Raw genomic sequence first — 13,641 nt, 5'->3', positions numbered from 1 at the left:
TTAAAAAAGTTTGATCTAAACAAATAAACCGGAATTACAACTTAATGTTGATTGGTACAAGGATCCAAATACACAATAATACAAAAGGGAAATTACAGTAGTTACAAATAAAGTGGAACTAGAATACAATGAATATGAACAAAGTGAAACTGAAATGCATGAAGATGGGATTTAAACAATGGTATATTTATTTATTGCTACAAGTTGTCTGGGATTTGAACAATGGTGTCTTAATTATTAATGGCAGCTTGTATCTGCTCCAAAGTTCTTCCTTTTGTTTCAGGTACCATAATAATTATAAACACAATACCAGCTAAGTTTATCGCTGCATATACCAAGAAAGTGCCTGTAACAACATATATACAACATGTTAATCTTATAGTATATGTTAAATGCAAGAAATAGCAACCTACTTCCATTATACTTTGAAAATCCACCAAATTTAAGCAATGTTATTATACAAAGAAACAAAAGTATGTTGCTATTTCTTTCAATTTCCCCATTTTGTTATGCTAATTTAAGCGTTAAAATTACCATAGGAACTCCAGCTCAATAGAAAATTGAAAGTGAATGATACTGCCCACGCGCCAAACCAGTTTGTTAGTGTTGCTAGGCTTCCAGCAGCACCCTTGATGTTAATAGGAAATATCTACATACAACATATTTGTGTGTTTAATTATATTTATGGTCATTTGTGAATTTAAAAATAATGAAAAAAATTTGTATTCATGTCAATATATACCTCAGACATTATAATCCAAGGAACTGCTCCCATTCCTGCTGAAAATGATGCTATGTACAACTGCATTCAAGAAACGATTTTAAAACTCATTTATTTATTTTTTATTTACTTTTATATAACAAAAGTTTTGCAAATGAGGTATATTTACCAGTATGCCCGTTACAGCCAGTGCAGGTGCTGCTGCTAGTCCTATTTCATAAGTCTGGTGCACAAAATAATTATTAATTAGATAAAAAAAAATTCATTACTAGAAGGAATACTAAAAGAATCTTGAAAAATACTATGTGTCAAGTCAGATGTTAATATATATGATGAATACCTTAAAGTAGAATGAAAGTGCTGCTAGTAAACAACCCATAACCAAACCGGCGCCTGAAACCTTGAAAAATACTTTTATTTAAATTGAAGAAGATTTTTAATGGATTGTGTGGTAAAAAATATTAAAGTTTACCAGTAATAGTGGCTTTCTACCGGCTTTGTCCACAAAGAGTGCATTTAAGGCGGTAATTATGACCTGATAAAAATATATGAAAGAAGATATATAAGGAGCACTTTATAACTAGTAAGATAATTCTATTTTCAAATCTTTTAATAACCTGAAGGATCGCGTAGATTATTGTTCCAATATCAGCAGGAAATCCTGAAAAGATCATGCATCAAATATTAATGAAGATGCTCCGTAGGCCCCATCAGTTACACATGATGTGACAAAACAGAACAGGTTATACTGCCTTTGGCATGCATTAGGCTGAGACTGACACTGACACTTATGTGAATGGGACAAAAGTACCACCCAAAAAGATGGAACAAGGACTTGCTCTTGATCTTTTGTCTGTGCAAAAGACATGAATGTCCTCCTTATCCTCATCATTGAAAATAGTCCTAGAAAGCTTATCCAGTTCAGTGTAACAAATGCAACCGTAGGGTTTCTATGGAATTGGAAGCATCAATGATTGTGAATCCAGAATGTTTACCTGCAGACTCAAAAATACTACTTGTGTAAAAGCATATTCCGTTGATTCCTCCAAATTGTTGACAGACCATTAGTCCAACCCCAATCTTCTCAATAAATATGGTCAAAACAAGATTCAGACTACAATTATAAAAATCTTTTTTTTTTTAAAAAAAAAAAGTACCCAACAGGAGTTGTCAAGAAGATAAACTTACAGTGACAGATCGCAAATATCTTCTCTGAAACAAATCGAATATTTTGGCCTTCGGAAGCTTTTGCAGTGTTTCTATATAATCCTATCAACATATGCAAGACCCCATTGATTAACACATAAAAAGAATTCTATAATTTTTATTCGTTAACAAAAAAAAAGTTGAGAGCTTTGTAATGTATACCTGGATTTCATCGGCCTCCTCAGATATATCAGCATCTTTCCCTCTAAGTTTTCTTAGGGCTGCATCAAACTCTTTTTTTCTTCCTATCTTTGCCTGCATGCATGATGTCAAACATAATTTCTTGAAGATAAATTAAACAGCTTCATGAATCATGATACTTCTTCACATACCAGCCATCTAGGAGATTCTGGTACAAAGAAAAGCCCCACTAATAGAACAGCACAAGGGATTAATCCTGCAAATTCATCACACTTTATTTTCTTTTATCCATAAGAATGCCACTAATAGTAAATAAACATAAGTTAGACTGATTTAAAACCTGTCAATGCCAAGGTCCTCCATGTTAGCACTGTTCCAATTATAAAGGCAACAGACACTCCTGTACAGATCATGAGCTGCAGAGTAGGTAGGAACAGTTTAGAGTTATCTGTATCTCAACTTTCATTATGCTAATAACATATGAGATCTATATAATATAAAGTGGTTAGCAATGGCAACCTGATTTGCTGCTGTTAATGCCCCTCTTAAATTTTTGGGTGCAATTTCAGCTATGAACACAGGTACCTTACAACACAGAAACAAACGATGTAAAAGAGAAAGAAATCATATAAATTCAAATAATTGGCACTCAAATGTTGGGAAAACTAACATACCACATAGGAAAAGACTCCCATTCCAAATCCTGTTGCTAGCCTTCCAATGTCTAGAGCCAGAGGACCCTTTCATAATAATTAAAACAAATAAAATTAAAATTGGAGGATTTGTTCAACAAACTCAATGAATAAAAGCTTATGTACCTGAGCAAAGTAAATAGCTAGCCACCCGGCTGTACAGAAAACAGTTGATATTCTCAGTGCCTGTTGCCATTGTCAAAGTGAAGCATTTGGTTGTTTGAAGTTTTCTCTAAAAGATGATGGTTGATAATGTGCAAACTTTGTTTAACTTACCCCTTTGCGACCAAAGAAATCAGCCATGGGCCCACTCGCGATTGCACCAATCATTGCACCGAATGTCAATATTGAGCCAAACAATGAATACTACAAAGAAACAAAATAAAATTTTATATATTATACTTTGAGTTGATTGATATGTAGAGATTATGTGAATGTGACTAACCTCTGCTAGTGACAAATTTAGATCTTCCCTGATCGCAGACTGAGTAGGAGAGGAATAACCTGCCTGGATGTTTCTTAATGTTATAGCTTGAAAGTGTTTAGCATCAATAAGATTGCTATAACTTGAACATGTTTCTTAATGTTATAGGTTCGAAGAAAGTGAGCTGAATTCTGATGAAATGAGCACTTACACATGATCCAAATGCAAAAGAACCACAAACTGCAACAAAAGTGCTTAGGTAAACCATGAAATTGTTGTCCTTGTGTTTCTCATCTTGAAGCACCAATGGAGCTCTGATCTCATCCTGAACCGTGTTTTCCGTTTCCTCCATATCCTTTTCAATGGCCATAAGTATAGAATCTATAATTTATCATATAAAAATTAAATTATATTTCAAGGAACTCATAAATAAAGTTGATTAAGCTAAAAAGAGCTCTTGAGATCCATTATTCCCCGGGAGCTTCCTTTTTGCAAGCAATTTATTCAAACAATTCCAGTTGTCCTGATTAGGTAGGGTTGGCCTCGTTGTTAGGCGTTCATCAATGTCAAACCATAAAAAGCAGCAAAATTACACAGTTCACCATTGATTTTCTTCCGTTTTGGTTGAACTACTAATCATGATCAAATCTCAACTTTCAGGCGAGAGATATGAAGAAAGTGAAATCGTGACCAAATGTGAAATCAAAACATGTTGAACTTGAAATCATTCATAGAGAAGATACAAACACGAAAAAACAGCAGAATAATCCGTAGTCAACATACCTTCGTTTGCCTCCGGCGATATCGAAATCAGCAGGAAGGAAGCAACGGTAGGAGAAGCAGGAAACGTTCGGGACTACGTAGCCAGTGTTTGTGGAATTGTGGCAGAAATGATGAGTCGACTGACGTTTTCTTTGACAACTTGTATACGATATTTTTGTACATGTTAAGAAAGTCACATCAGTAGTAGCCTAGTAGGAGTGTAGGACGTGACAGCATTTAATATTTGGATTATATGATTTTTTTTATAAGATACAATTGTATATTAATTTTAAGAATTAGTTGTGACTTGTAACTTAAATGAAGAATTCAATACCCCTTTGAGATAAACTTCACAAATCACAACAACCATAACCAAGGATTCTTACATCAATTCATTTCAAGATTATAACTTTTTCGTGAATTTACAACCAAAAACTTGTTCATAACTATAATTCTTCAACTTCAAGTATTTGCTGTACTTTAGTATATTCTTCAATCCACTTGCTGTTTTCTCACTTCCACGACTCTTTCTCCTGTTAAAACACACTTTTATTTTGACTCCCTTTGAAAGTCAAGCCACACTTTTAGACCATCTCCATTTTTATACTCCAAAACAGAGTAAAAAATGAAGAGACTTTCAAACTTTATTCCATTATCTTGTTTTATTTTTATTCCAAAAATATATATTTCTAGTTTATTTTTATTTTTAAACTTACAAAGATTATCATAGACTTTATTCCATTATCTTATTTTATTTTTATTCCAAAAAATATATTTCTAGTTTATTTTTATTTTTAAACTTACAAAGATTATCATAGACTTTCAACTTATTAGTTTTTTACACATTTATTAAATTTTATATGAATTCCACATAGATAATAAATTTGATATATGATATCATTTAAATTATAGTTAGTTAATTAAAACAAACTAGACATTTGTAAACCTAGAATGTGAGGGAGTAAAGTTGACAAGTGAAAGTTCTCACTTCATTTATTAAAAAATAATATTTAATTCCGTATTTAGAGTATTACTATTTATTTAGTGGACAAAATTGCAAGAATGGTTATGTGGTTAGGTCGAAATTGACATTTTGGGTCAAATAAGTTTGGACAAACAATCATGGTCAAAGGATTTCATTTTCTTGTTATTTTTGTCTAATTTACTTTAAATTTAAATTTTTTAATAATAACCGTTTTGCCTTTTCTTTTTATTTTTCAATTTATTTTTATTTATTCAAATACTTTTATTAAAAGAAAAAAAAAATACATCTCTCTCTGTCAAAAGAACTCAGATTTATACTCATGAACAAACTAATTTGGATTTTCAAGATTTGTAAATCCACACAAGAATCAAAACAAATCTCCACAAATAAACAAATCATAATTGCAACATTAAATTACATAGATTTTGGTTTTGGTGAGTTTAGAAAGAAAAAAAAATCGTTGAGACGCAATCTCTCCATCTCCGACCCCATTTCATGTTCATCATCGTTTCACCTTACATCATAACCATTCTCACCATCCTACCACTCCAGCTTCCACCGTAGTTTCCACAGCCACCACTAGATTTTCTTCCTCATTATCGTCCCTCACAACATAGGAGGTAAAGGTAGTTGTTGGGGTGTAGCTCTTAAATACTAGCTTGAAAATAACCAGATGCCTCCAAAGTCTGAACATTAAGCAACGGGTGTTGGATATGATTTTACAAAGAGAAAAAATTTACAGATGGATCTTGAATTTGGTGTCCAACTAAATAGAAAGAAGGAAAGAGAAGGGAGAGAACGGGGAGTCTTTCTTTTGGAGTTGATCTAATCTTGATCAGATCGGGATAACAAGGGGGGGGGGGGGGGGGGGGGGGGGGAGTTGCGATGTTGAATTTGGTGTTCATCGGCCCATTGATGTTCCATCTTCCTCCACCCACTTCATCGTTTAATCAAAAAGAGGAACACCACTGGAGTTAACGACAATATCGAAGAGGAATACCTTAGACATTCGATTTTCCATGGAAGCACAAGAAGATTAGGTCACCTCTACCTCAGAAATCACTCCCTCTTTCTTAATCCGAAAAACTCGTGCTTCACACCATCAGTGGGGTTGGATGGTTGAGGAAAGGATGGGAGATACCAACAATGTGGTTAAGGGGGGCCGATTATTGAAGAAATTGAGGTTTCAATTTTTAGATTTAAGGAAAACAAGAAGAACGGTAGAACACAGATGTGGAAGACAACTTTAGAGAGAGAGAGAGAGAGAGAGAGAGAGAGAGAGAGAGAAAGAAAGAAGAGAGAAACGAGAGAAATGTAATTTCTTTTTTCTTTTTCCTTTAATAAAAGTATGTGAATAAATAAATAAAAAACTGAAAAAGTATAAAGAAAGGCAAAAATGGTCATTATAAAAAAATTTAAAGAAAATTAGACCAAATAACAAGAAATTGAAAACTTTTAAACTTGCTTGGCTCAAAATGGTAATTTTGGCCTAACCACATAGACCATTCTTGCAATTTTGTCTGTATATTCCAAAATAGACTTGGAGATGAATGGAGTTTGGAGATGGTTTATATGTCTAACTCTACAACAAAATAAAAAATGAAATTTATAGTAGATTTGGAGGTGTTTTAAGGCATGTGCGACAATGATGTTTTGAGAACTAAGAAAAAAAATTCAAATTAAACAAAAACTTTTTTCTAGTTATTTAGTTTAAACCAACATTTTGAAAACTGGACCGGTCAGTTGGACCGGTTCAACCGGAAACCGGCAAGGTTACCGGTTTTTAAACCCCCAAAAACCATTTGTGAACCAAACCGTTAAAAATCGCCAGTTTTACTTAGAACAATAAAAAACTGGAATTAAAACTGGTTTAATGAACAAATTTGGCTCTCATATTTGGCTTAAAGGAGCAAACAGATTGAAATAAGTCTTTAGTTTGTTCCTCAAAGTGCTGATAATGCTCAGTTTTCTAGTTTTATAGTTTCACTTTACCCTTTATTCCTTCTCAGCCACCAATTTAGGATGCACTTCCTCAATCCTTTACACTCCTATTTCATTTACAATTTACAACACATATTAAATTTATTTTACACAAACTATTTTCTACACAACATACACACATTACATATATTTTATTATTTAAACTATTTATTTTTTACATACGTATATCTAAATATCTGCACTTCATATATTTATTATACAAATACAAATGAAAAACACACAGTGCATATTTAATTAGTATACATACATACATATATAAAGTTAGGTTCAAATGTTTATATTATCTATTGTTTGCACGTAGAATTGATTCTGAACTAATCCTTTTAGTTATTTTAAAAAAATAATTAATACATATTAAATGCTGAAGATTTAATTAATATTCGTTATATCTTCAAAATCTAATATGCATTAATTACTTTTATTTAAAATAACTAAAATGATTTATCCAGAATCAATCATACATTCACACAATAAATAGTTTATATATATATATATATATATATATATATATATATATATATATATATATATATAAATAGTTTATATAACTAAAATGATTTATCCAGAATCAATCATACATTCACACAATAAATAGTTTATATATATATATATATAAATAAAAACATCCATGCCCAAACTGATAAACTATTCATACCAAAAGGGTTATATATATATATATATATATATATATATATATATATATATATATATATATATATATATATATATATTGAATTTTAAGAGGTACAAGATACAAAACTTTTTGTACAAATCAATTACGCATAACAAAACCATTAAAACTTACCAAAATTTTGAATACTTGAATTAAGGAAGGTAATTAAAAAACTAATTTGGACCAAAATAACAATTTTGAAATATTAAATTCATCAATATAAGTTAAATTACATTTTTTAAACTAGATACAGATAATAATTAATTTACATCAAATGTATAAACATATAATATAAATATAAGTTCTAAACATAAATATTTTAATTAAAAATGGTAATTTTTCTTATTACATAATAACTAATAACAAAATCTAATAATTATTTTCCCATAAAAAAACTATTTATCGTCGATGTTTTGCACGGGCACACATCTAGTGTGTGTGTGTGTGTGTATATATATATATATATATATATATATATATATATATATATATATCCGAATTTTCAGGTTTTTGGGACCGTTCCAACCGTTCGACCAACTGAACCATCGAACCGATAAGACGGCCGATTCGACGTCCGGTCTGATTTTCAAAACCTTGGTTTAAACAAAAAAAATGTTCAAATCCAAAACTGTTTTAAATAGCTTTTGAAAGCTTCTAGTATTTATATTTTATGTTATTTTACACATTTCAAAAGCTTACAACTATTTTTCCAAATATTTCCACACAAATAAAAGATACAACTTCAAGCTTTTAACTAACAACTTCCATCTACCAGTTAGTTTTGTCAAACATGTTCTTAGGGTGTGTTTTGCAAAACTTGATAGAATCTGGAATATATAGCTTAATATTTGTGTAGAAGCGTTCAAAAAAATAATTGTAATCTTTTGAAATATGTATATGACATAAATCATAGAAGTTAAAGCATAAAAGCTCATAAGATATCAAAAGTGTATGAACATGAAATTTAGAGAGAGGTTGCTTTTAGTCAACTATTGACCAAAAGGGCAAAATAGTCATTAATGAGAGTTTAGCAAGGTTTTGAAAACCAGACCGTAGACCGAACCGGCCGTCTTACCGCTTTGATGGTTCAATTGGTCCAACCGGTTGGACGTGTCTCAAAAACGGAAAAATCGGATGATGTCATAATTACGTTATTATTAATTTGAACTATATAACAAAATTTTAAAAATGAAAAAAGAAATATTTTTTTAAAATTCTCGGTTTTTACCGGTTTTGCCTGTTCAACCGGACCAGTTTTTACCGGTTCGACCGGTTTTCACTGGTTTTTATTGGTTCACATAACGAGCGGATTTTTGGCCTCTAAGAATCGGTTATGGGACCAATTCCCGGTTGGACCGGTCTGTCCGATCCGGTTTTTAAAACATGAGAGTTTAGTAAGTTTATAAAGTTGTGAATTCATGTAAATGGTCAAGATAAGTTTAAGTCAGTAAGATGAAGTTAGATGAGTAAGTTCAAGAGAAAGAATGCATTAGAATATGTATTTTGGCCAAAAGGGTAAAATGAGTATTTTTATTCTTTTTGGGCCAAGTTTGTAGCTTAATAGATTAAGATTCGTATTAAGTCAGTGAGAAATGACATAACAAAATTGTAGAGTAAGGATGAGTGTTTGGACCGAATACCCAAACTGGAACTAGAATCGGAACCGAATCGAACATCCTCTCAACTACTCCATTATGTTGAGGTGTTTCTAGAATGTTCTTCTACATCCTGATTCCATTTTCAACACAAAAATCAACAAAATCTTTGCTATTCTATTCGCCCCTATTGTCGGGTCTGAAACAATTGATTTTCAAGTTAGTTTCATTCTCCACTATCGCTTTCCATTTCTTTAAACCACTAAAAACTTTAGACTTCTGCTTTAAGAAATAAACCCAAACTTTCCTTGCAGTCATCGATGAAAGTCTACCCTAATAAATAAAAATGACTTTGTCATATGTCCTCTTCTCATTCATTTGGACACATGGCATTTTCTAGAAATTTTAAAATTTTCTATTTTCCACTTGTCATTTTATTGTATTTTTTATTTTATTAAATTAAAATCCACATTTAATATATAAGGTAATATATATGTAAGGTATTTATTAGAAAATGGTTTATATATGTAATGTATCTAATGCATTAAAGTCTCATTAATTTTAATAATTCAAAAAATTTCTTATTTTTCTTATAAATTTAAAGTTTTCAAATTGTTAAAATTTTATATTTTTTTTTAAATAAACTCATGTAATACATGGGTCTCACACCTAGTAGCATAATATTGGGATCCTCCCACTGAAGCAACTAAGGTGGGACCATAAACATTTGAATGAACAGGCTCTAATTTCTCTGTCTTAGGCAGATGTCCCATCTTTGGGAAAGTGACCTTTTTTCTATTTTCGAAGAAAACATGGCTCACAGAAATCCATTGTCACGTTCTTTAGATCTGGAAGTCTTCTTTTGGAGGCAAGCATCTTCATTCCCTTCTCACTCATATACCCAAGTCTTTGGTGTCATATAGTGGATGCCCCGGCTTCTTTAACAACATGTGCCTCATTATGAGAAACTTTCACCATGTAAAGTGTACCCAGCTTCTAACCTCTAGCAACCACTAAGTTTCCCTTTGTCACCTTCCATTAATGATCACTAAAAGTGACATACCTTCATCATCAAGTTGCCTCACTAATATCCATATTCTTTTCAATTCCAGAATGAATTTGACATTCTTCAAAGTCCACTTCATACCCCAAGGAATTCTTGAGGACCACATATCCAACACCTGTAATATCAAGGCTCTTGTTGTCTGTTAGTTTGACATTTCCTTCGTACCGCTTAAAATTTTGCATTACTTCTCTAGAGTGACTATCATGGAATGGCACACCATAATCCATGATCCAGGATTCAATTAAGTTTTAAAATGCACATATAAGAGCATCTCCTTCAGAGTCTAATGTAATGTTCATCTCATTCTTTCCTTTGTGTGCAAGAGGCTTCGGACATTGATTCTTGAAGTAACCCTCTTCTTTGCAGTTCTAACAGGTGATGTCCTTCCTGTTATTTGATACACCTCTCTTCCTCGACTTTGATCTTCCTCTACCCCAACTCCCTCTGTTGAAATTCCTTCCTCTTTCCTTAGTATTAAGAAGACTGTTATAGGATTATCTAGCACTTCGTCTGCGCACATCTCACCAAGGATTAAGTCGCATATGCCTTCGAATGTCAGCTTGGCACCTCTAGTTAAGTTGCTGACTCTTGTCACTGTTCCTGACCAACTTTTGGGCAATGATAATAATAGTGATGGGTTTTGTATGTTACAAAAACAACGTGCTTGCGGAATTTCACTTAACACTTAAGGGAACATGCAACTTAAAGGATCTATTTCATGACACTTTGAGGGCAACATACTACGAACAATAAAACTAACATGAACCCTAATTGAAACCCTAGTATAATTGAAATATAAGAATTAGGGTTACATGCATTTGATTTGTTGTAGTAAACAGTCACTTCAATCCTTAGTGTATGTTGTCTTGGAAAGCTAAGCACCAAAATGATGATGTCTCTAATGGATCACACCCAAAACCAAAAATCCTAGAATGAGGAGGAAAAAGGAGATATAAGGAAATTTCCGTTCATATGCTTATAGGTAATGTCATGAACTAAATTTGCAAGCTAAGGGGTCCTATTTATAGTTTAGGTAACTTGCAGGCAAAACAAAATTTGAATTGATTAAATAATAGATTTAATCCTAATTCAAATATTTTCCTTTTATGCAACCAAGAGGCGTCTAGAAACCATAGAACAGCTCCCAAAACCCTCCATGCTTGGATGATTCTAGAATTGCCTCTTTTGTTCAACTATTGAACAATTACAATTCACCCATTGCACCTTTAATTAATTCCAAATAATCTATAAATAATAGATTTAATCCTAATTCAAATATTTTCCTTTTATGCAACCAAGAGGCGTCTAGAAACCATAGAACAGCTCCCAAAACCCTCCATGCTTGGATGATTCTAGAATTGCCTCTTTTGTTCAACTATTGAACAATTACAATTCACCCATTGCACCTTTAATTAATTCCAAATAATCTATAAATTAATTCTAATTAAACTTGATTAATTCTAAATTAATTCTCTTTGACTTCTTATTAATTTATCAATCATATAAATTAACAAATCAATTATTTATCTGTTGATGTCACATAATTTATTAATCACATAATAAATTAACAAAGCAGTTATCTATTTCTAATTAATATATTAATCACATAATATATTCACAAATCATTTTGTCATAATTTACAATTAGTTCATTAATCATACAATAATCTAATAAATTATCTTTCTATCTCCTAATATCATTTCTTGTTACTTTTGTTATGAGGGCAACCCACAAAGGACTTTGCTTCTAATTACAAGTTTATACCAGTTTAGTTATGAGCTTAGATGTGACATCCCCTATTTTCAAAACCAATTAAAACTTTTACTTACGCTTTAATAATTGAGATGCGAAAATTCCTATTTATATAAAAAATATTGAGATAACAAAAGTTATTTCGTTATATTAAATATTGAGGATGTCATCGTTCATATCAAAACATACATTGCAACGTAAATATATGAAAGGTTCTGAAATACTATAACAGACTCACCTCTTATTTCACTCAGTATCCTAACTAAGCTTCAGTGGCCTTACATACACTACCTATGATGTACATAAAATGAGTGGGTCTAATTTGAGAAACCTGGTGAGATGCATAGGGTTTTCAAGCCAATAATTATTTAATGTTAATAAATCATAGTATCATTCCTGCAAAACAATCATTCAAGGATAATATAGGTATATAAAATCTAACATAAATATCCTTAAGACATTCTACCCAGCCCAACTAATTCTCATGAATCCTAAGTCAACGATTACCTAAAGGAATTACCCTACCTGATAAACCGTTTGAGTATCTGGTTGACTAAACAGCTAAGGGGATCCATGGCCAGTTTAAGTCATATAAAGGAAACCAATGTTCATAATTATTGATAAATATTTTATCTTCGTATGTGGGTTATAAGTCCATACTAGCAGCGTAATTCACTAGAATGCCTAGAATAGTCAAGAGTTGTCATTTACTCTGGTCGATGACCCAGACATACCTACCGGTTGTCTGATCTGGACTCATCATTTCTGGTCATCCAAGAAAGAGGAGGAATACTACACTCCGATATGATCTCACACTCTACACTCAGAATGAGACCAAATCAATGTCCAACTTATTTAGAACTAGTACCTTTTATAATTCCATAAATAACCCAGACTATATCTAAAGGCAATTCTGATTCTGATATAGTTCCTAATAAGCAGTATTATTATAGGTATCAAGTAGCATAGAGAATAATAAAAACAACTAACATTTAATAAATACTTTTATTAATTTCTACTCTTGAAAGTAACTACACACTCACTTGACAAAAGTAGGCGACTAGAGATTAAGGCAACACTTCACCTTAACACTTCTCAAAGATCTAAACGTATAAAGTACTAAGTCTTAGTCTAGTTTCATAATCTTGGCCACTATATAACGATAGTCTAGATTCCTCAACAATCCCAATGTCTACATAAAGATATATCAGGTAAGTAATAACTAGGTAGGATCATATAAAAGGTAGGGTCCGTTTGGTATACAAAGTATACTATTTACAAATCTTACTTTAAACACCTCGGTAAATCCAGGCAAGACATCACTCCCGTAAGTAGATCAATCAGTATAACGACTTGAAATCACTGTAAATATTAATTATAGATCAATCGGTATAATGACTATGACTATAATTAAAAGTTACACTTAAAATAAGTAAGTGTAGCCTGACTTACAGAGTAATCTAACAACAATCGGGAAATATACATGTAGAACTCTGATCTAGGAGCTTCTATTCATCGGCTACCTGGCACTGCAAGGCTTCGCTAAACTAACCGGAAACTCGGGAGTAAAAGGGGTTAAAAGGCTATGAGGTAATCTAGAGAAAATTGGAGAAGTGGTGTGAA

At 31.9% G+C, this 13,641-nt stretch overlaps 1 protein-coding gene across 2 annotated transcripts; it reads right to left on the bottom strand.

Moving 5' to 3' along the window:
* On the bottom strand, positions 1–4,126 carry LOC145055665 (sugar transporter ERD6-like 7). 2 transcript variants are annotated; one of them, XM_079004045.1, is made up of 19 exons: positions 3,968–4,126; positions 3,396–3,565; positions 3,206–3,268; positions 3,037–3,126; positions 2,887–2,946; positions 2,743–2,808; positions 2,588–2,653; positions 2,409–2,484; positions 2,260–2,324; positions 2,090–2,182; positions 1,910–1,990; positions 1,717–1,801; positions 1,339–1,382; positions 1,194–1,256; positions 1,062–1,121; positions 891–944; positions 743–802; positions 535–649; positions 1–346 (listed from the first exon to the last, which is right to left on the bottom strand). In XM_079004045.1, the coding sequence occupies exons 2-19, from the start codon at positions 3,552–3,554 to the stop codon at positions 231–233; spliced, it is 1,416 nt and encodes a 471-aa protein (XP_078860171.1). In that variant the 5' UTR covers positions 3,555–3,565; positions 3,968–4,126; the 3' UTR covers positions 1–230. The 2 variants fall into 2 exon arrangements, with proteins under 2 accessions (XP_078860171.1, XP_078860172.1); XM_079004046.1 differs by having other exon boundaries at positions 3,396–3,539; positions 3,968–4,118.
* Positions 4,127–13,641: the final 9,515 nt, after the last annotated feature.

This window comes from Lactuca serriola, chromosome 5 (genome assembly GCF_051521515.1).
Source record: "Lactuca serriola cultivar US96UC23 chromosome 5, Lser_US96UC23_V15, whole genome shotgun sequence".
In the NCBI taxonomy this organism is placed as follows: domain Eukaryota; kingdom Viridiplantae; phylum Streptophyta; class Magnoliopsida; order Asterales; family Asteraceae; genus Lactuca; species Lactuca serriola.
This window is presented reverse-complemented; position numbering and strand designations above follow the sequence as displayed.